The 24,466-nt window shown below is 42.1% G+C and overlaps 1 protein-coding gene across 17 annotated transcripts in view; it reads left to right on the top strand.

Moving 5' to 3' along the window:
• Positions 1–24,466, top strand: part of FBRSL1 (fibrosin like 1) — a 675,174-nt gene that overhangs the window by 136,463 nt on the left and 514,245 nt on the right. For 16 of the 17 annotated variants that reach the window (XM_056533016.1, XM_056532951.1, XM_056532958.1 and 13 more), the window contains one exon: positions 7,061–8,072. In XM_056533016.1, coding sequence (XP_056388991.1) covers positions 7,785–8,072 — 288 coding nt within the window. In that variant the 5' untranslated portion in view covers positions 7,061–7,784. Of the gene's footprint in view, positions 1–6,833; positions 6,931–7,060; positions 8,073–24,466 lie in introns of those variants that run through there. The other variant, XM_056532966.1, reaches the window with a different exon arrangement.

Raw genomic sequence — 24,466 nt, 5'->3', positions numbered from 1 at the left:
GCAGATTGGGCTACACTGTGACCGGTTCCTTTATAATATTTAGCTGCTCCTGCTGTATAGCAAGGTGTCTGCAGATTGGGCTACACTGTGACCGGTTCCTTTATAATATTTAGCTGCTCCTGCTGTATAGAAAGGTGTCTGCAGATTGGGCTACACTGTGACCGGTTCCTTTATAATATTTAGCTGCTCCTGCTGTATAGAAATGTGTCTGCAGATTGGGCTACACTGTGACCGGTTCCTTTATAATATTTAGCTGCTCCTGCTGTATAGAAAGGTGTCTGCAGATTGGGCTACACTGTAACCGGTTCCTTTATAATATTTAGCTGCTCCTGCTGTATAGAAAGGTGTCTGCAGATTGGGCTACACTGTGACCGGTTCCTTTATAATATTTAGCTGCTCCTGCTGTATAGAAAGGTGTCTGCAGATTGGGCTACACTGTGACCGGTTCCTTTATAATATTTAGCTACTCCTGCTGTATAGCAAGGTGTCTGCAGATTGGGCTACACTGTGACCGGTTCCTTTATAATATTTAGCTACTCCTGCTGTATAGAAAGGTGTCTGCAGATTGGGCTACACTGTGACCGGTTCCTTTATAATATTTAGCTGCTCCTGCTGTATAGAAAGGTGTCTGCAGATTGGTCTACACTGTGACCGGTTCCTTTATAATATTTAGCTACTCCTGCTGTATAGAAAGGTGTCTGCAGATTGGGCTACACTGTGACCGGTTCCTTTATAATATTTAGCTGCTCCTGCTGTATAGAAAGGTGTCTGCAGATTGGGCTACACTGTGACCGGTTCCTTTATAATATTTAGCTGCTCCTGCTGTATAGCAAGGTGTCTGCAGATTGGGCTACACTGTGACCGGTTCCTTTATAATATTTAGCTACTCCTGCTGTATAGAAAGGTGTCTGCAGATTGGGCTACACTGTGACCGGTTCCTTTATAATATTTAGCTGCTCCTGCTGTATAGCAAGGTGTCTGCAGATTGGGCTACACTGTGACCGGTTCCTTTATAATATTTAGCTGCTCCTGCTGTATAGAAAGGTGTCTGCAGATTGGGCTACACTGTGACCGGTTCCTTTATAATATTTAGCTACTCCTGCTGTATAGAAAGGTGTCTGCAGATTGGTCTACACTGTGACCGGTTCCTTTATAATATTTAGCTGCTCCTGCTGTATAGAAAGGTGTCTGCAGATTGGGCTACACTGTGACCGGTTCCTTTATAATATTTAGCTACTCCTGCTGTATAGCAAGGTGTCTGCAGATTGGGCTACACTGTGACCGGTTCCTTTATAATATTTAGCTGCTCCTGCTGTATAGCAAGGTGTCTGCAGATTGGTCTACACTGTGACCGGTTCCTTTATAATATTTAGCTACTCCTGCTGTATAGAAAGGTGTCTGCAGATTGGGCTACACTGTGACCGGTTCCTTTATAATATTTAGCTGCTCCTGCTGTATAGAAAGGTGTCTGCAGATTGGGCTACACTGTGACCGGTTCCTTTATAATATTTAGCTGCTCCTGCTGTATAGCAAGGTGTCTGCAGATTGGGCTACACTGTGACCGGTTCCTTTATAATATTTAGCTAGCTCCTGCTGTATAGAAAGGTGTCTGCAGATTGGGCTACACTGTGACCGGTTCCTTTATAATATTTAGCTGCTCCTGCTGTATAGCAAGGTGTCTGCAGATTGGGCTACACTGTGACCGGTTCCTTTATAATATTTAGCTGCTCCTGCTGTATAGAAAGGTGTCTGCAGATTGGGCTACACTGTGACCGGTTCCTTTATAATATTTAGCTACTCCTGCTGTATAGAAAGGTGTCTGCAGATTGGGCTACACTGTAACCGGTTCCTTTATAATATTTAGCTGCTCCTGCTGTATAGAAAGGTGTCTGCAGATTGGGCTACACTGTGACCGGTTCCTTTATAATATTTAGCTGCTCCTGCTCTATAGCAAGGTGTCTGCAGATTGGGCTACACTGTGACCGGTTCCTTTATAATATTTAGCTACTCCTGCTCTATAGCAAGGTGTCTGCAGATTGGGCTACACTGTGACCGGTTCCTTTATAATATTTAGCTGCTCCTGCTGTATAGAAAGGTGTCTGCAGATTGGGCTACACTGTGACCGGTTCCTTTATAATAGTTAGCTACTCCTGCTGTATAGAAAGGTGTCTGCAGATTGGGCTACACTGTGACCGGTTCCTTTATAATATTTAGCTACTCCTGCTGTATAGCAAGGTGTCTGCAGATTGGGCTACACTGTAACCGGTTCCTTTATAATATTTAGCTGCTCCTGCTGTATAGAAAGGTGTCTGCAGATTGGGCTACACTGTGACCGGTCCCTTTATAATATTTAGCTGCTCCTGCTGTATAGAAAGGTGTCTGCAGATTGGGCTACACTGTGACCGGTTCCTTTATAATATTTAGCTGCTCCTGCTGTATAGCAAGGTGTCTGCAGATTGGGCTACACTGTGACCGGTTCCTTTATAATATTTAGCTGCTCCTGCTGTATAGCAAGGTGTCTGCAGATTGGGCTACACTGTGACCGGTTCCTTTATAATATTTAGCTGCTCCTGCTGTATAGCAAGGTGTCTGCAGATTGGGCTACACTGTAACCGGTTCCTTTATAATATTTAGCTGCTCCTGCTGTATAGAAAGGTGTCTGCAGATTGGGCTACACTGTGACCGGTTCCTTTATAATATTTAGCTGCTCCTGCTGTATAGAAAGGTGTCTGCAGATTGGGCTACACTGTGACCGGTTCCTTTATAATATTTAGCTGCTCCTGCTGTATAGCAAGGTGTCTGCAGATTGGGCTACACTGTAACCGGTTCCTTTATAATATTTAGCTGCTCCTGCTGTATAGAAAGGTGTCTGCAGATTGGGCTACACTGTGACCGGTTCCTTTATAATATTTAGCTGCTCCTGCTGTATAGAAAGGTGTCTGCAGATTGGGCTACACTGTGACCGGTTCCTTTATAATATTTAGCTGCTCCTGCTGTATAGAAAGGTGTCTGCAGATTGGGCTACACTGTGACCGGTTCCTTTATAATATTTAGCTGCTCCTGCTGTATAGAAAGGTGTCTGCAGATTGGGCTACACTGTGACCGGTTCCTTTATAATATTTAGCTTCTCCTGCTGTATAGAAAGGTGTCTGCAGATTGGGCTACACTGTGACCGGTTCCTTTATAATATTTAGCTGCTCCTGCTGTATAGAAATGTGTCTGCAGATTGGGCTACACTGTGACCGGTTCCTTTATAATATTTAGCTGCTCCTGCTGTATAGCAAGGTGTCTGCAGATTGGGCTACACTGTAACCGGTTCCTTTATAATATTTAGCTGCTCCTGCTGTATAGAAAGGTGTCTGCAGATTGGGCTACACTGTGACCGGTTCCTTTATAATATTTAGCTGCTCCTGCTGTATAGAAAGGTGTCTGCAGATTGGGCTACACTGTGACCGGTTCCTTTATAATATTTAGCTGCTCCTGCTGTATAGAAAGGTGTCTGCAGATTGGGCTACACTGTGACCGGTTCCTTTATAATATTTAGCTACTCCTGCTGTATAGCAAGGTGTCTGCAGATTGGGCTACACTGTGACCGGTTCCTTTATAATATTTAGCTGCTCCTGCTGTATAGCAAGGTGTCTGCAGATTGGTCTACACTGTGACCGGTTCCTTTATAATATTTAGCTGCTCCTGCTGTATAGAAAGGTGTCTGCAGATTGGGCTACACTGTGACCGGTTCCTTTATAATATTTAGCTGCTCCTGCTGTATAGCAAGGTGTCTGCAGATTGGTCTACACTGTGACCGGTTCCTTTATAATATTTAGCTACTCCTGCTGTATAGAAAGGTGTCTGCAGATTGGGCTACACTGTGACCGGTTCCTTTATAATATTTAGCTGCTCCTGCTGTATAGAAAGGTGTCTGCAGATTGGGCTACACTGTGACCGGTTCCTTTATAATATTTAGCTGCTCCTGCTGTATAGCAAGGTGTCTGCAGATTGGGCTACACTGTGACCGGTTCCTTTATAATATTTAGCTACTCCTGCTGTATAGAAAGGTGTCTGCAGATTGGGCTACACTGTGACCGGTTCCTTTATAATATTTAGCTGCTCCTGCTGTATAGAAAGGTGTCTGCAGATTGGGCTACACTGTGACCGGTTCCTTTATAATATTTAGCTGCTCCTGCTGTATAGAAAGGTGTCTGCAGATTGGGCTACACTGTGACCGGTTCCTTTATAATATTTAGCTACTCCTGCTGTATAGAAAGGTGTCTGCAGATTGGTCTACACTGTGACCGGTTCCTTTATAATATTTAGCTGCTCCTGCTGTATAGAAAGGTGTCTGCAGATTGGGCTACACTGTGACCGGTTCCTTTATAATATTTAGCTACTCCTGCTGTATAGCAAGGTGTCTGCAGATTGGGCTACACTGTGACCGGTTCCTTTATAATATTTAGCTGCTCCTGCTGTATAGCAAGGTGTCTGCAGATTGGTCTACACTGTGACCGGTTCCTTTATAATATTTAGCTACTCCTGCTGTATAGAAAGGTGTCTGCAGATTGGGCTACACTGTGACCGGTTCCTTTATAATATTTAGCTGCTCCTGCTGTATAGAAAGGTGTCTGCAGATTGGGCTACACTGTGACCGGTTCCTTTATAATATTTAGCTGCTCCTGCTGTATAGCAAGGTGTCTGCAGATTGGGCTACACTGTGACCGGTTCCTTTATAATATTTAGCTGCTCCTGCTGTATAGCAAGGTGTCTGCAGATTGGGCTACACTGTGACCGGTTCCTTTATAATATTTAGCTGCTCCTGCTGTATAGAAAGGTGTCTGCAGATTGGGCTACACTGTGACCGGTTCCTTTATAATATTTAGCTGCTCCTGCTGTATAGAAAGGTGTCTGCAGATTGGGCTACACTGTGACCGGTTCCTTTATAATATTTAGCTACTCCTGCTGTATAGAAAGGTGTCTGCAGATTGGGCTACACTGTAACCGGTTCCTTTATAATATTTAGCTGCTCCTGCTGTATAGAAAGGTGTCTGCAGATTGGGCTACACTGTGACCGGTTCCTTTATAATATTTAGCTGCTCCTGCTCTATAGCAAGGTGTCTGCAGATTGGGCTACACTGTGACCGGTTCCTTTATAATATTTAGCTACTCCTGCTCTATAGCAAGGTGTCTGCAGATTGGGCTACACTGTGACCGGTTCCTTTATAATATTTAGCTGCTCCTGCTGTATAGAAAGGTGTCTGCAGATTGGGCTACACTGTGACCGGTTCCTTTATAATAGTTAGCTACTCCTGCTGTATAGAAAGGTGTCTGCAGATTGGGCTACACTGTGACCGGTTCCTTTATAATATTTAGCTACTCCTGCTGTATAGCAAGGTGTCTGCAGATTGGGCTACACTGTAACCGGTTCCTTTATAATATTTAGCTGCTCCTGCTGTATAGAAAGGTGTCTGCAGATTGGGCTACACTGTGACCGGTCCCTTTATAATATTTAGCTGCTCCTGCTGTATAGAAAGGTGTCTGCAGATTGGGCTACACTGTGACCGGTTCCTTTATAATATTTAGCTGCTCCTGCTGTATAGCAAGGTGTCTGCAGATTGGGCTACACTGTGACCGGTTCCTTTATAATATTTAGCTGCTCCTGCTGTATAGCAAGGTGTCTGCAGATTGGGCTACACTGTGACTGGTTCCTTTATAATATTTAGCTGCTCCTGCTGTATAGCAAGGTGTCTGCAGATTGGGCTACACTGTGACCGGTTCCTTTATAATATTTAGCTGCTCCTGCTGTATAGAAAGGTGTCTGCAGATTGGGCTACACTGTGACCGGTTCCTTTATAATATTTAGCTGCTCCTGCTGTATAGAAAGGTGTCTGCAGATTGGGCTACACTGTGACCGGTTCCTTTATAATATTTAGCTGCTCCTGCTGTATAGAAATGTGTCTGCAGATTGGGCTACACTGTGACCGGTTCCTTTATAATATTTAGCTGCTCCTGCTGTATAGCAAGGTGTCTGCAGATTGGGCTACACTGTAACCGGTTCCTTTATAATATTTAGCTGCTCCTGCTGTATAGAAAGGTGTCTGCAGATTGGGCTACACTGTGACCGGTTCCTTTATAATATTTAGCTGCTCCTGCTGTATAGAAAGGTGTCTGCAGATTGGGCTACACTGTGACCGGTTCCTTTATAATATTTAGCTGCTCCTGCTGTATAGAAAGGTGTCTGCAGATTGGGCTACACTGTAACCGGTTCCTTTATAATATTTAGCTGCTCCTGCTGTATAGAAAGGTGTCTGTAGATTGGGCTACACTGTGACCGGTTCCTTTATAATATTTAGCTTCTCCTGCTGTATAGCAAGGTGTCTGCAGATTGGGCTACACTGTGACCGGTTCCTTTATAATATTTAGCTTCTCCTGCTGTATAGCAAGGTGTCTGCAGATTGGGCTACACTGTGACCGGTTCCTTTATAATTCACACTGTACAGTGGGCAGATTGGTGTGGAGCCAGGGGCCCCCAGCTGCCCATATAGGGTGGGAATGGCATCCATGGTTGAGGCTGCAGCTATTGCCTGCTTTGCTTTCATTACCTAAAGTGAGGCCGTGTTTCTTTAATTCCGTTTTACTTTCATCAAAATGCTTCATTTTCTCGTGAGAGGTCACTGCGATTAATAAGGAAATAGAACGGAAGAGGTGGACGTCTGTGTGATGATGAGGATATTGTGTGTGCGGTGAAAGTATCGCGATTATTCACTGTCACCATGGAACTGTAGTGATCCCGTCAATACTAACCGGGGGCTGAAGCCGGGGGGTGCGCGGCCGCCTGCTCGCCGCACTCTCCATCAGAGACGAACGGGTTAACCCCGGAGCCAGATCTAAACTCTAATAAAGTGGCTGACTTCCTCTGGTAATTACAGGCTGCCGGAAGTACGTCACTTATCTGCTTTGGGCTTTTTTCTGCTGCACTGTACAATTCAGTGAGGAGAACATTTCCTCCCCCTCCTCCTGTCTCTCGATCGCTGATCTAACATCTCCCCCCGTTTGTGTCTGCTTCTAGGATTGGACGATCGGTGACCCGGAGGATCCGGGGAGGCTAGGGGGTTCCGTCCAGCACCCCATCCGGACCGAGAATGGAAGGGATTTAAAGAGAAAGAGGAGAAAGAGAGAATGGCACAAGCAGCAGCACAGAAGAGGCAGAGGCTCGGCAGTCAGTGTCTGTGATTAGGAGCTGGGGCTTCCTGCTTTCTCTGTATACATCTGCCGAGATCCATACACCCGATCGGAGAAAGGAGAGGAATCAGGTTTATATTGTGGAGGGGGTGTCCTCACTTCTCTCCTTCCTTCCCTCCCTCCCAGCCAGCACCACAACATGAGGGATTTGTGACCCCCTCCTTCTTCTTCTTCACCAGGATGCTGCTGCCTTTAAAGGTTCTTGGGCAGTGTCTCAGCCATGCAAATGGGAAATATTGTGGCAATTTAATGGCTCTGAAAAGTTGCAGCACAAGTGGTTACTGAGCAGAATTGGATTTGTGTGCTGGAAATATTAATAAGTAAACAGTAGCCTACATTGCTTGGAGGGATCTGTGGGAAAGTGTACAATTGCTTGCTGGATTATTCTCTATTTATACATGGATATTACCTTAAATATTTCCTTTAAATAAGTAGCCATTGCATCCAGTTTTTCATATCAGTTGTGCTTAGTAATTGGATTTGTGGATTCAAGGTCACTCATTGGAATTTCCCTGTGGATTTATAATTAGCTTATTTGTTATTGAAAGAAGATGGATGTCAAAATAAAACAGCAGAGCAGGAGATCCAGGTCTCAGAGGGACAGGGTGAGGAGAAGAGACCCATCTGTCAGGGATCCCCGAAACCAGAGCCCCTCCTCTGGCTCAGAAGCTGAAAGGGGCCTGGGAAAGGAGAATTCAAATCAGAATGGTAAAAATCCAGCTGCTTCAGCCAGAAATGCCAGACCGCCCAGACGTAAGCGGAGAGAATCCAGTTCTCAGGAGGAGGATATAATTGATGGTTTTGCAATTGCCAGCTTCAATACCCTGGAAGCCTTAGAGGTAAGAATGGGTCATGTCACCTTTATATTTATAGTTGATGCACTGTTTATCTGTCTTTTATATGTCACATTAATCCTCATGAACCTTTGGCAAATGTAACTGTTCTTTGTCCTCTGTTAAAACAGTATATTGTATTGTGCCCATAACAGTATCTTATGCTCTCATGTGGGATGGACACTGCTTTTATGTGGACTGAGACGCTTAGGTGCCAGTTTTCTTTTACTTGCTTTTCTGGTTGGTGAATGGTGTCATTCTGTCACCTGTACAGTAATTAGAGGTTTCCCTGCAGTTGGGAGAATATATGCATTCATTTGCGTTACCAGTAGATAGGTGTCACCGGCAGTGTCACCCACTGTTTGCCTTGCACATAATAGTCCATTGTTACAAGCTGACTAGTGTGGAACAACAGATGTGAAGGCATTTTCAAGCTACTGAAAATATATTCTCACTCTTTGATGGTTATTGATGACAATGATGTTAGGTATTTAGAAACTACTGTTAATGCATTAAACCAGTTTGACCATTTAGGGTTAACCAGCCTTTGAAAATTGTTGGGTAGACATAGGCCTGCAGTAATAGATCAGTGGTGGACTTGGCCCCCTGCACTATTAAACTTTTTGAAGAAACCATGGTGCTTTAAGTTCCCATAATGTCATAAATGTCTAATAGTTATGGGTCCCACTATCTTGAGATTTAAGGCCCCTGACTCCCACTAGACCACTTGTGGCTGCTCCCCCTTAAAGGAAAACGTTCACCCGCACTATAACCCGATACACCGGGATATAGCGTGGGTGAACAGGAGACCGATGCGGGGTCTCGCACTGGTATACCTACCTGCAGTCCAGAACCCTGATCCTCCGAAGGTCCCCTTCTTCCAGCACTGACTTGAGCTTTGAGGAAGGCCCGCTGGCTAGATTTAAATATTCATAAGCATTGGTCACGTGAGCGCTCAGTAGGCACGAGAGCTCACGTGACCAGCGCTTAGGAATATTTAAATCCAGCCCTGAAAGAGGGGGACCTTCAAAGGATCGGGGTTCTGGACTGCAGGTAGGTATAGAAGTACGAGACCCCACTTCGGTCTCTTGTTCACCCGCACTTTAACCTGGTTATAGTGCGGGTGAACGGGTGACTGTTTTCCTTTTTAAGTCAATTGGAGATTTGGAAAGTACGTAAAAGAGCCATTTGACTTCCTGACTACCTTTAGCAGCCACAACATGGCTGGAGGGGGTCATAGGGCACTAAATCTTGAGATGGTAGGACCTGAGAATATAACACCTTTATGCCATTATGGACACCCCATCTGAACATGTAAGGTATATCCAAAGGAATTTCCTGTTAAATGGCAGCAGACCTTGAACAAGTGCCATGGTTTATTCAATGGCTGAACAGTGTAGTGAGTCACTCCATCACAGATCTGGTACTAAGGGTCCATCCTGATTTCGAGACAGACATTGATAGCATTTTGTCTGTGGATATTCCATAAATGTCCAGATGGGAATACCTCCTTGATGTTTTACCTAGGCTTCAAGCTGGTTCATACAAATGCTGTATTTTTGGAACTTGCAGTGTTGTCCTGTTGATTGCATTGCACCACCACCACTAAGCATTTAGCATTTTGTAAGTATGAACCTGCTTGCAGCTGATGTGTCTGCATAGTTTACAAGTGCTGCAGCCCTTTCAAATAACTGACCAGTGGGGGTGCTGAAAGTCTCCCACAAATCTAATATTGATGGCCTATCAATCAAGCCGAGCTAGCCGGGAGAAAAGCTGGAAACACTTCCCTGGGGCCATGGGTCTGTTTTAAAATAAGTATTTTTTTGAAACATTTTAGAGTCAGTTAGTTTTACTCTCTCTGATATTTTAAATTTTGGTATTTAATGCAGCATACATCTACAGACTTTCTCTCTAAAAGGATAGATAATCCCATTAAAGGGTTACTCCGGTGGAATTTATTTTTTTTTTTAAATCGCATGGTGCCAGAAAGTTAAACAGATTTGTAAAAACTTCTATAAAAAAAAATCTTTACCCTTTCAGTACTTTTTAGCAGCTGTACACTACAGAGAAAATTATTTTCTTTTTGAATTTCTTTTTTTCTTGTCCACAGTGCTCTCTGCTGACATATGATGCCCGTATCAGGTACTGTCCAGAGCAGGAGAAAATCCCCATTGCAAATCTCTGCTGCTCTGGACAGTTCCTGACACGGACAGAGGTGTCAGCAGAGTGCAATGTGGACAAGAGACAAAGGAAAATAATTTCTTTTGTAGCATACAGCTGCTAAAAAGTATTGGAAGGGTAAAGATTTTTTTAATAGAAGTCAATTACAAATCTGTTTAACCTTCTGGCACTGGAGTTACACCTTTAGAGGGGTACTTAAATGGTAAAAAAAATATGACAAACCGTTAAACTCTTTGCATTCAGGTTAGGAACACTTTTATAAGATCCGCAGCTCTAGAGAATGTACTTTAAATGGGTACTTTGGAGGGAAAATAGTTTTCAAATCAAATGGTGCCAGAAAGTTATACAGACTTGTAAATTACTTCTCTTCACAAGTCTTAAGCCTCCCAGTACTTATGAGCTGAAATATGCTCCACAGGAAGTTGTGTAGTTCTTTCCAGTCTGACCAGAGTGCTGTCTGCTGACACCTCTGTCTGTGTCGGAATCTGTCAGGAGCACTGTGCTCATGCATTGGGTAGTTCCTTACATGGCGGAAAAGGGCTCTGTGATCAGACTGGAAAGAACAACACAACTTCCTCTGGAGCATACAACAGCTGATAAATACTTTAAGGATTAAGATTTTTAAACTGAAATAATTTACAAATCTTTTTTCCTACATTACTCCAAATAGTTATTTTGTCATATTTTTACAGTACAGTAGTGTAAGAGGCAGTTTGTCTGCATATTGGTTAGAAAACCAGGATTAAAAGGGAACCTGCCAACAGGAAAATGAAACTGCTGACAATTGTGAGTAGGAGTCCAATGTATTCATGGATTGCATTAGTTGTCTCTCCCCGTGCTGATGCCTGTCTGGGAATGACAGATTTATCACTATAGAAGTGATGATGAGAAACTGTCACAGGTATCTGTTGGGAGGGAGGAGTAACTAGTGCATCTCATCAATACATGGTACTTATACTCATCACGAGCACAATGTGCAATATGGTTCTACAGATTTTAGATGTTGGACTTTCCTTTGTCAATACAGGATTTTATTAAAGGGGTACTCCGGTGGAAACGTTTTATTATTATTATTATTATTATTATTATTATTATTATTATTTTATTTTTATTTTTTACAGATTTGTAAATTACTTCTATTAAAAAAAATCTTTATCCTTCCAGTACTTTTAAGCAGCTGTATGCTACAGAGGAAATTCTTTTCTTTTTTAATTTCTTTTTTGTCTTGTCCACAGTGCTCTCTGCTTACACCTGATGCAGTATCTGGAACTGTCCAGAGTAGAAGAAAATCCCCATAGCAAACCTATGCTGCTCTGGACAGTTCCTGACACAGACAGAGGTGTCAGAAGAGAGCACTGTGGTCAAACTGAAAAGAAATTCAAAAAGAAAATTTCCTTTTCAGGGGTGTGGAAATTAAAAAAAAACTACTTGTCCAAGGGACTAAAGCGGAACACAATCTACTTGTCCCTCAAGAAAATCCACTTGTCCTGGCAGATAAAATAATTTCCACCAAAATAGTCTGATCCCCCCCCCCCACTAGACCACCAGGGATGGATATAAGATCCCTTTAGACACTGCTGACAGTGATGATCTAATGGTTTAATAGGCGATCGCAGCATGTCAGGGTATTAGAGGAGGGAGAGCTGTAGCTCCTTACACCCGAGCCCAGAAAAGTCTAGATGTAACTTTTTGATCACCTTATAAAAAATTTCTCATATGAAGTGACCAAAAATGAACAATTCTGGACTATTCTTTACATTTCCACCGTTCCCCGTACGGTTTAATTAACATCATATTTTAATAGTCTGGACATTTCCACATGCAGCGATACCACTTATGTTTATTTTTGTACATTATTTTTATTTAAAGAAAATTGGAAACTTTTATTAGGAAAGGGGCTTATTCACATGTATACGCACTTTTTAAAATATTTTAATCACTTTTTTTCAGTCTCAATAGGGACTTATGTGTTACTGGGGGGGGGGGTTCTGCTTCTCCAGTTTGTGTGCTGCATTTTGTGTCAGAAAATGCTGGAAGTTGCATTTAGTTACTAGATAACTACAACTCCCAGCATGCCCTGATACAGCCTATGGTTGTGTGGGTGTTGCAGCATGTTGCACTGTATAGTACAGTTAAGGTTATTGTGTAACATGCTGGGAGTTGTAGTTTTGGTTTGTGTCAGCTGCAGAGCCATAGTCTGTGTCAAGGAATACTGGGAATTACAGCTGGAGGCACCCTGGTTGGGAAACACTGATATACACCATCCCCCCCCCCCATCATACATTACATACACACATCACACATACACTCACACCCTACATATACAACCACCCTTCCTGCCGCCGCCTGCATTCTTGGTCTCCTCACCTGAGCCGCCATGAGTGGACATCAGAGCTGTAGTCCTGGCCGGTGTGAGGTGAGATTTCCGTCCTCTCTCCCCTCCCCCCTGCTCTGTGTTTTCCCCGTGCAAACTAGCAACCTCCCCGTGGTGGATTAGGTCCTGTCTAGACAGAGCCGGGGAGGGGGAGGGGGGAGCTGTGTGCGGGGGATGGAGCTGTGCACGGAGCTGTCAACATCCTCTCTCTCCCCCTGCTGTGTCTTCTTGTGTAGAGCTGCATCCTCCGGGAGGAGAGATAAGGGGGCTCTGCAGTCAGCTGGGGGCCGCCGCCCCCTCCATATACTCTAAGCGCCGGTGTGAGGTGTAGACTTCCATCCGCTCCTGCGCCTCACACCGACATTAAAGAAAAATAAGGGGGACGTCGGTCTGTCCCTGCTAGCCCGATACAGGGCTAAATCTGTGAACAATTCACCTGCCCGGCGCCCAAAACTACTTGTCCCGGGCGTCGGGCTATAGGATTTCCACATCCCTGCTTTTGTAGCATACAGCTGCTTAAAAGTACTGGAAGATAAAGATTTTTTAATAGAAGTAATTTAAAAATCTGTTTAACTTTCTGGCACCAGTTAATAAAAAAAAAAAAAAAAAAAAAAAAAAAAATTATATATATATATATATATATATATATATATATATATTCCACCGGAGTACCCCTTTAAATGCCAATATCCCCACATTCGGCATCTCTCTGGTTAAAAAACTGTGTCCTCAGATGCGCACCATTTTCCTACTGGTAGATTCCTTTTTAAGTACATATTTATCTTCATGACTACTTATTACATATGTCTGACCATGTACATGTAATTGTGTATTTTACTTTGGTAAAAATAAAAAAAACTACCTTTTGTTTACCAAACTATGGATCATATTAGTTATGGCAGCCATTTATATAAATGTTTTTTTAAGGGTCAATTATTCTGCCCTATCTGAAAGCAGTATATGATAGGAGAATAGCTGAATTCTGTGATATATTGGTGTAATATAATTCAAAGCAGGATTTCTGAGTAAAAAGCAAGGTAAACCCTGACTACAGGAGTCCTAGGAGAGGCTGTGAGAGTCCTGGAGTTAGGTCACTCTTTGGAATCCTTTCCTGATTTCCTTTACTTTTTTACTAAGAAATATTTATGGTGATTCCTTACTCAGAATTTCTGCTTAAAATCAGAAATGTGTATATCACAACTACTCTCTCTATATTATATCCTGCTCTAAGATGGGACAAAATAAATCACCTGACAAGTTTGCTTTAATTGTATGTTCTATTTTGAAATGCCCCTTAGTAGTATACACTACACATTGTTAATCTTTGCGTTTGCCTGTTTTTTCATTTATACTTTATCCAATTAGTATATTCACACGTGGCAGATTTATTGCAGAATTTATTATTTATTGCATCGGAATGAAGTTGTTGTTGTTTACGTCTCCTGGAAGCCCCATTCACATGTGAATTTACCTACAGTGACAATTTCTGGGTTGTTGAATGCACCCATTTGGAGTGACCTAAAAAAAAAGTAAATTGCATTACCATTAAAGGGGTACTACGGTGGTAAACCATTTATTAAATCAACTGGTGCCAGAAAGTTAAACAAATTTGTAAATTACTTCTATTTAAAAATCTTAACCCTTCCAGTACTTTTCAGCTCCTGTATGCTCCAGAGGAAGTTCTTTTCTTTTTGAATTTATTTTCTGTCTGACCACAATGCTCTCTGCTGACACCTCTGTCCATGTCAGGAACTGTCCAGAGCAGAATAGGTTTGCTATGGGGATTTACTCCTACTCTGGACAGTTCCTGACATGGACAGAGGTGTCAGCAGAGAGCATTGTGGTCAGACAGAAAATAAATTCAAAAAGAAAAGAACTTCCTCTGGAGCATACAGGAGCTGAAAAGTACTGGAAGGGTTAAGATTTTTAAATAGAAGTAATTTACAAATCTGTTAAGCTTTCTGGCACCAGAAACAATTGTTTTCCACTGGAGTACTCCTTTAAAGAGCCTGGGGCACCCTGTTCACAAACCTTTTTTTACAGTTTCTTCATATGCCCTCCTGTTGCCGAGATATAAGGATTTATAGTTTGACAATTCAGGAAATCAGCCAGATGGACAGTAACTTAATCATGAAGGGAATATAAAGTGATGGGCAGGATTATACCTATCCCGGGAAAGGAGGGCTTGTCAAGAAACTGTAAAAAGGGGTGTGATTAGGGCAATGGAAGCTATTTACTGACATTAAATCTTAAAATCTGATGAAGTTGAACATGAATACAACCTTGTATAGCTGTCTTGCTGTCCACAACGTTTATTTTGCGCTTTTCTCAGTAGTTGGTGCATTGTGTGTGTAGTGTCATTTAATAGAAATTATAAATAGTTATCTGTTATATTATGTCAGTAAAAATTTTTTAAAAACCTCTTTTTAGTACACTACCTGCTACGAATGTTTTCAGGCACATGGCATACAGTATAATGAAATCTGCAGCGGAGGCTCAGGCGTAGATTTCGACAGAGCCTAAGATGTACAGCCTTATGTGTTCATAAAATGTATATTTAGATTTACTCTCCTACCCAATTTGAGGTTGGACATGGAAACACGCAACTGTACAACATTTGTTGATTTATTATGGATGCCATGCAGTCATTGCTTTGTCAGTTCAGATGGTAGAATATGGCTTGTTATACTTGTTAAATATGGGCAGTAATGATCACTGTTCTGTTCATTGTTCATAAAGTTTGATACAGTTTTAGAAGTTTGGTCTGCGCTGTGTAACGCACACCTGACTGCTCAGTACTTTCAGGCAAGTCACCATTTCTTAAGTAAACAGCATTTGCTAAGTAAACAGTACTTGTCTCTACAAAGTAGAGGGGAATGTTTATTTTTATTAAAGCCTTTTCTTCTCCTAGAATGCAAACAGCTCCAGATTTGTTTCTCTCACATTAATCCTTATGTTTCTTCCTTAAGCTTGGCTTTTTTTTTTTGGCCTTTTTTTGTTTTGTTAGGTTTGCATAGATGTAAAACCTTGTCTTTTTAACAGCTCTTGTAACAGTGGCCCACATTTATTATTCAGTCCTGATAAGATTACACATTGCAAATTTGACCATGAAGTTGTGCAGAATTCATGTTAATTTACTCAATGCAAAAAAACGTGGGAGCAAATTAGTGCCGCAAATATGGCTTCTTAAAGTGTACCTGTCAAATGCCACAAAAAAAATTAATCAAAATGTTACGGAGATGCATAAAATTGTACCTGGTCAAGATTATGTACTATCACCAATATTTATTATAAAAATACCTATTTTAATTAGCTCACAGTGTTAGAAATCCTTGTGTCCGTCCCTTGTGGTGGTGGGAGGTGATTGGTGCACCTACTCATGCAGCCTTGTCCCTGTGACATCTCTTGTCCATGACTCATGAATAAGCTGATGCTGGACTGGTTTAGTTAAGATTAGCGTATAAAACACAAGTCTAGGTAAATTACCCCACTCTTATTTTTATTCCTGTCCATGTACAAGGGAAATACCAGACTCTCTGCAGCTTTCCCTGACCAAATAAGCTGTTTGCCAATGGTTCCAGGAGCAATCCCCAGAAATCTCAGCTGATTGCCACAGCGGCCACTTTCCAAAAGGCTTTGTCTCCCAATGAGTTAAGTTTTGATGTAAACCACACTAGTGATAATCCCACAGCCACCAATCACAGCTCAGCTAACGAGCTCAGGTAAAATGAAACCTGAGCTGTGATTGGTTGCTGGAGAAACCCCTCTATTTTTCTCTCTCACACTTTGATAAATCTGGACCTCTGCGTTTAGACTGAAGTTGTTCACTCATTTGTTCTCAATTCTACTCCGTTAATGTATTCATAAGTTTGTTTTTGTTGAGTCAATTTTGTACCTTCTTTCTTCACATCAGAGGAGATTTTAAATAATTTGCTTTAGAGACAGATTTTGGTTCATAATTCTCTGTATCAGATATTATGTCAGTCAAGTTTAATGTAGCAGTGCCTTGACACTCCTTAGAATCAACTTTCTTTTTACTAGAAGTTCATTTACAAATTTGTTTAACAGTTCTTCACCTGAGTACAGTGGTCCCTCAAGTTACAATATTAATTGGTTCCAGGGTGATCATTGTTTGTTGAAACCATTGTTGAGGATTAAACAAAAATAAGCAGAGAACTTATACAGATAAAGCAAGTCCTTACATATAATTGTAAATCATTATCTATGAAGAGGACAGGAGCTTCTTCAGGGTCCTGTACAGTACACACAATGGGGGAGATTTATCAAAACCTGTGTAAAGGAAATGGCAACCAATCAGATCACTTCCTTCATTTTTCACTGGCTTCTTTAACAATGAAAGAAGCAACCTGATTAGTTGCTATAGGCAACTACCCCACTCTTCCTCTGCACAGGTTTTGATACATCACCCCCAATTTCCTAAAAAAGTAAAATGGAGCTGCCCTTACCTAGCTAATCCTGGCATAGGTTAAGAGTAATACAGAACATGTAATACCACCCTGTACTGTATGGAGGGGCTTCCACACAGGAAATCTGTGCATATGCTTCAGAAATACAGTTGTTTTACCAGTAAAATGCCCATTCTGATTGGTCGGTTCCTCCAGCCATTGACACGTTTCGCAGATCTGGACTGTCTGTAGTATTGTATGTTAAGTCTGGTTTCAGGTTACAATGGTCCAGAAAAGACCATCGTATGTTGAAGCTATTGTATATTGAGGCAATTGTAAGTTAAGGGATCACTGTACCCCTTTAAGGCCTTAATGGGCTGTGCCTAAAAAGGAGTAAAAAACAAACAAACTGGTAAATAAACAAAATCAAAAAAATCTATATTTACATTATAAGATGTTACAAGCAGGTTATTCATGTCATAAGACTCAAAGAGGTTGTTCCAAGTTCATATGTTATCCGCTATCCACAGTCACCACAACATTTACTGTTTATCGAACTTCTTAACATATAAGCATTTTCAATGTTTGGAAGTCTAATACAGAATGAATGGAATAATGGTTGAGCATGTGCGCTGGTCCTTCATTTTCTTGGTAGACCACTTCTGTTTCCCGTAAACACAGGGGGTCCTTATTGGCCGGACCCCACCAATCAGCTACCAATCCTCTATCCTGTGGATTGGGAATAACCTTTTAGTATTTGAATAACCCAGTTAACATTCTGTGGTGTGTTTTATGATCCTCATTGCTCTGGGATGTTGTCAGTGAAGGAAGTGTGATGGTCTTATAGTAGTTGGTGATCTGGGTACTTTGCATCCATTCTTGTAGTAAGTGGCAGGTTATCAGAAGAGCTTTAAGTGAGTGATGGCAGAGGCTTCTAAGCTGCCTTAAAAGTAAAGAGAGTAAACCTAGGAAGGGTAACTGTACAGGAACACTTATACCGGCATAGTTTACTGCTTAAAATATCTGTCATCTAGTGTCACAGAGGGATGGTACTCTATAGTAGGTTTTTTACCATGCAACTTATTAAGTAAACCCGCTGGAAGATTGGGCTATTGGCACAGGGCTGGCATTCTTCTTCATATACTCATTAAAAGCGCTTGAGCCAACCTTGTTTTCCCGGCCCATTTTAGAGTTCCCGTTCTGCTTTCTATTTTTATTTTTAATTGCAGACTTGAGAAAAACATCTAGATGGGAGCTGTAACCACTTTGTTTTGTTTCTTTGCCTCAAGTAGTTCTCCCTTTGTTTTCCATTCACTTTTCCAGCAGTCAATGATTAGGAGAGATCGGCCTTCTCAGCTCTTTCTTGCAGTAATTAAAGTGTCTTCTTTTTCTTTCTTTTTTTTTTATTAAAGTGGGATTGTGGAAAACAAAGGCATCTCTTAGACAGGAGTGTATTATCCTCTTCTAAGTCCCTTGTTCTGGTACAGAACATAATATAAGAGGGCCCAATAATAACTTGTGCAGTGTGATCATCCATCCAGTGTGTTGCCTGTTTCTGTGAGCCGTTAGTACATTAAATCAATATGTATTGTAGTCAGGGATATTGGGCCCTGACTACAATACATATTATTGCAATGTCCCCAGCATCTTTTCCTGCACTGTTTACAGGTAAAATCTGCAGAAAATCTACCCAATTTGGATCCACCCTCACCCATAATCATAATGTCGGTGCTGCAAAGAAAGATGTCTGGTGGAATTTGCTAGTGCTGTTGCATGGCAACAGTCAATGCATGCTTTAATGGCAATTGCTGAGGGGAGCATCACTGTTATCCTGCGTTATCTGCAGGTGTCGGTAAGAGATTCTTATGTCCCTTCACAAAACTTAGGGCTCTTAGTCAAGTATGTCCCTCAAGATCTCTTAAGAATTGTAGCTAGACACTGCTAAATAATGACGGCGCCCTACTGCATCATTTCTATTTTTACAATCGATGCTTTCCAATATTATGGTATATTTTCTTTTTACCTAATCCATCAACATGAGTAGGCAATGTCTAACTGGCTGTAGGTGTTGTGACAGACCTGTGGTCACCTTTTCAATTCTTATAATAATAGCAGTCTAGTGAGACTTCATTATGACCATCATGTCAGACATGTATTCAGTGTACACAATTGATTGTTTATTGCTACTGTTCAAAGAACAACTAGCTGAAAACCTATTCAAAAATTACAAGTGTTTCCCTTGCTTTCAACCTCCCCAATAGAGTAATGACTGTTCTTCGTGTCATCTTACACTGTGTATTGTCTTGTCTGTTTCTGGAACGTTTGTTAAGAGCTTATGATTAACACTTTATTCCCAAGTATTTTTAGAGGACCTGTCAGTTCTCCTGACACACATGTTTCAGCAAATACATGTGTAAACAAAACAATTTACTAAGACGAGATTTCCCACACCAGTCTTGCATAAAAACCTGCTGGCTTCCCGTTTGCGTGATATATGTGCATATATGTGATATATAGGTGCACATCTGTAAATGAATTAGGTACTTGAGCAGGTGACTGCACGCTGCCCTTTAAAATGTACGGGAGCTCTGAGCCAGTGTAGATTTCTGATGTAATTAACACTTGCTCTCTAGCGTAAATTGTAATAAATTTGGTATTGTAGGAGGTCATGCCTCTTCTCCGGACACGTTTTGACGCATAAAGCCATGCTTACTAGCTTCATAAATTTCCCCCTATGTCTTGAGCTGTTATTACTTCTGAAAATGATACACACACACACACACACACACACATTTATCTAGCGTACTGCTGAGGCTTTTCATCCACAGGAAATTATCAGCATTTCCATGCCAAAATGTGCAGCAAAAGTAAAGTAAAAAATCAATGGGTTTAAAAATCTGCAGCTATAGATTCAGCTGTGGATCCACAGTGTTTCTGCAGCAAAGTCTGCAACATTTCTTAAAGAAGAAAAAACATGTTAATTTCTGAATGGATGTTCTTTTTATATATTTTTTTTATTATGGATTTTGCTGTGATTCTTGGTTACTGGTAGGACATCCCATTAGTTCACACTTTTGAATATTCATAGTGGAACATTTTATGTCTGTTACCTGAAAGGATAATGTCGTAGGAATAAGAAGACGACTAAAAAAATACTATCTTTAGCAACCTTATCTAACAAATAAAAAATGACAATTTTATTAGCATCGGCTTCTGAGCCATAGCAGGACTGCAAGTTTTGTGCAAATGCCACATCCTTTCTATTCAGACAAACTTCTTAATGTCTTCTGGTGAGTCAACGTGATTCCCAATCGGATGAACTCATGTTGACATAAACAAAAGTTTGATCCTGTGAATAGCTGATGTTGAACATATATCTGGTTGACCATGAACAGCAGTGAATCAGATTTTTCCAGATAAGTCCATTGCTACAGTTTAAGGACTACTCTGCCCCTAGACATCTTATCCTCTATCCAAAGGATAGGGGATAAGATGGATGATCGCAGGGGTCCCGTGCTTGGGACCCCCGCGATCTCGGCTGCGGCACTCCAGACACCCAGTGCACGGAGCGGACTTCGCTCTGTGCAGGATGACTGGTGGTGTGGGGCAGAGGCTCGTGACATCATGGCCACTTCCCTCAATGCAAGTCTATGGGAAGGGGCGTGACGGATGCCGGTTGCAGCAGGGAGATTATGGGGATTCCCAGTGGCGGGACCCCCACATCAGACATCTTATCCCCTATCCTGTCTAGGGGCAGAGTACCCCTTTAAGTTTGGAAAGCAATTATTTTACCAAAAAATTGAAGGTTACCTCTGTACTGAGACATGCTTCAGTGCTTTATTTTCTCTCTGTCTGAGACCCTAATTGACGTTGTGTTATCTAATGAGAACAATTCTCTTGATCTATGGCAAGATCTGGATAACCTGAGGACAGCCACAGATGAGACGTTAAAGGGGTTCTCCTTGCTTAGACATCTTATCCCCTATCCAAAGGATAGGGGATAAGATGCCTGATCACGGGAGTCCCGTCGCTGGGGACCCCCGTGATCTTGCACGCGGCTTGCATCCGTTTATAATCAGTCCCTGAAGCGTGTTCGCTCCAGGTCTGATTACCGGCGACCACAGAGCCGACGGCGTGTGACGTCACGCCTCTGCCCCCGTGTGACGTTACTCTGCCCCTCAATGCAAGCCTATGGGAGGGGGCGTGACAGCTATCACGCCCCCTCCCGTAGGCTTGCATTGAGGGGCGGTGTGTGACGTCACAGGGGGCGGAGACGTGATGTCACACGCCGTCGGCCCTGTGGTCACCGGTAATCAGACCCGGAGCGCACACGCTCCGGGGACTGATTATAAACGGGGTGCTGCGTGCAAGATCACGGGGTCCCCAGCGGCAGGACTCCCGCGATCAGGCATCTTATCACCTTTCCTTTGGATAGGGGATAAAATGTCTATGCACTGGAGAACCCCTTTAAGAGGGACAGTTTAGGGCATTTTCAGCACTTGCATGTGTTTGATGCAGTGTTTGTAAGGTGGCACGAGTTCTATGAACTTGCATGGCTTCAGTATGTGATATCTAAGGATTCCATGATTGTTGTTCTTGCTTTGCTCTTTGCTCTCTTATAACAAGGGATCTAAATTTGCAAGTACAGGGAAGGTGATGTAATGTATTATTGAGAAATTCTTCTGAAATGTAAGAACTGGATGAGCAGTCATTACTTTTTCTGATAAAGAGAAACTGTTCTATACATTTGAACAATTGCAGTATTTCCCCTATGATGATCTGTAAGTGTGTGTGTGTGTGTATATGTGTTGGTGGGATGTGTGGGTGGGGTTGGAAAACCCCATTATGTTTTTTTGCAGCATGATGTGCTAAAGACTTGATATAGTCATAATCTTAAAATTTTGTTTGTGTGTATATGTATGTATATACATGTATGTATGTATGTATATACATATGAACTGAGATAATTGAAGATCGCGATGTAACGATTTGGCCCTTTGCAAAATTTAGCGATGGCCACACACCAGGGGGGCCGTGACGTGCGCACGGAAGCCGACAATCAGAGGAAACACTGGAGCAGAGTCGGGCTCCGTCAGCAACTGTATGCTATGCTCCCCTGCGGTGCGGTCTGGGTCATTGTGCGACTGAATGTCTCTCCTCCCAGAAGTGCCTAGTGCTGTGAGGAGGTGAGTTAACCACTCCATAACTGGCCTCCGTATGTATACAGCGCAGCCGTGAGGCGGGTGTATGAAGCGAGCTCAGGAGCTGAGCTCTCTTCATACTGGCTAATGCTGGACATCTGCGGGTGATGTCAAAGCTGATAGCAGTGTCTCTAAAATGCCAACGACAAGTGCCGGTAGCTTAGTGGAGCTGATCGGGACATCCGTGGCAAAATGCTGTGGGGTCCCGATCAGCTGAGAGGACAGGCGGAGGATCCCTACCTTCCTCCTTCCCATCCTATCGGTGCTCCAATAATACAGGCAGCCTGTAGTAATGGAGCACTGATGACACTGATCAGTGCTGTGCTATGCACTCCTATGGCACAGCATTGTTCAGTGTCTGCAATCACAAGATTGCAAATAGTAGTCCCCATGGCAGTGTTGTCCAAAAAGTGTGCCTTCAGCTGTTGCAAAACTACAACTCCCAGTATGTCCGGACAGCTTTTGGCACACTGTTTGGAGAACACTTCCCTATGGGGACAAAAAAATTGTAAATAAATAAATACTTAGCATTGAACAGTGTAACAGTGCAATCGATAGATCCCAAGTTTCCACTGGTGATTCTTCTGTTTGTCCCCCCATGAGTCTTTACACTGCAGATATTCTCAAACCCTGCAAGAGGATTTCTACAGTGTTTCCAAAGCTTTCCCCTTTCAGGATCATGTGCCATCGCAGGAGTGTGTAGGAGTCATGTGTCTAACTAGTCCTTGAGGCTTATTTAATAAATGGCTGCAAATGGCCTAAAAGTAATAAAACATAGGAACCAGTCACGTAATAATCTTGTGTAGTGTAATGTAGCTTATATAGTTTTATATCTTGTTGCTTTATTGTTACGTCAAGCTACCTCATTATAATTCGGTTTTGCTACCAGCCTACATTTCCAGCCCTCATGTTATTTTAATGAGATATTTGATATTTCAATATTGTATCTTCAGTTAACATCTTTTCCATTTCTAGGTCTAGTTCAGGAATGTTTTCAAACTCATTCGCCAATTGTTAAAGACCACATAGATACTTCCACATGTCAGTACACTGCACACTGAAGTATTCAGACAATTGCAGCACTTACCTCTCATCACTGGCTGATTGTGACAACATAATACAGGCATTCTGAGTAATGGATGGAATGTCAACTATCACAAGTATTGCTCTAGATTTAGCAAAATCTATGTCAATGAAACAACCAAATGTAGATAACATGTGCTCATGTGAAGGGTAAAGACGTGTCCCGCCTTTCACTGAGCTGGATTAATTCTGCTGCGGATATGCTATATGTGACTTTACCCTAAATGGGGTCTTCAGACATTTAAAGGGGTACTCCGCCCCTAGACATCTCGTCCCCTATCCAAAGGGGAATAAGATGTCTGATCGCAGGTGTCCCACTACTGGGTACCCCCATGATCTCTCCTGAAGCACCACCGTTCACCTTTGGATAGGGTATAAGATGTCTAGGGGCGGAGTACCCCTTTAAGCCAGCTCACAGCCATTACAGGCAGTCATAATTTGTAATAAATTTGGTGCATGGGGAGGCCATGCTCCTCTTCTTACAAAGCTGTGCCCCCCTGCCCACTTGGTGAACACAGTGCAGAGTGGCGAAAATAAACCTTTTGTTACTCTGCACCAGACACAAACTTCCTACCTCCATATGCTGCTCCTTAAACATGTTTAAATACACTTAGCAATGTGAAAAAAAAACCAACAAAAAACAAACACATTTTCCCACGAATAGTTACAGCATATTAAATATATACTAATCCTTTTTCTAACCCTAGCAATGGAGCATTTTTTTCTTTTTTAATCTAAAAAGGCATATGTTCTAATAGATTAAGTATTGGTTTGTTTATCCGATTGTGTAGAGGTCTTAACATCTGTGTTTATGTATAAAGCTGGGTCTACATTGTGACGTTTGGTCGGACACAAGTCATTGTAAAATATTGGCTGTAGAATGACCTCAATCACAATGTTCTCCCATGGCAAGGAAGCTGCTATTTGTTGTACATTTTACTGAATTATTATTTCCTTCTACAGAGTGCTGTAAAATGCTCACACATTATGTGCTAAATACGTACATAATGATTGGCCACTTGGGCTCTTCCGTCTTGAAGCATAATTCCTTTTTAAGCTCCACACAAAACATGCTTTGTTCTAATTTGGCAAAGTAGTATTTTATGGGGATTGAAAGTTGTTAACGTGTAAGCTCTGTAACAGTGATGTGTATAT

The sequence above is a fragment of the Hyla sarda genome, chromosome 1 (assembly GCF_029499605.1).
Source record: "Hyla sarda isolate aHylSar1 chromosome 1, aHylSar1.hap1, whole genome shotgun sequence".
Lineage (NCBI taxonomy): Eukaryota > Metazoa > Chordata > Amphibia > Anura > Hylidae > Hyla > Hyla sarda.
This window is presented reverse-complemented; position numbering and strand designations above follow the sequence as displayed.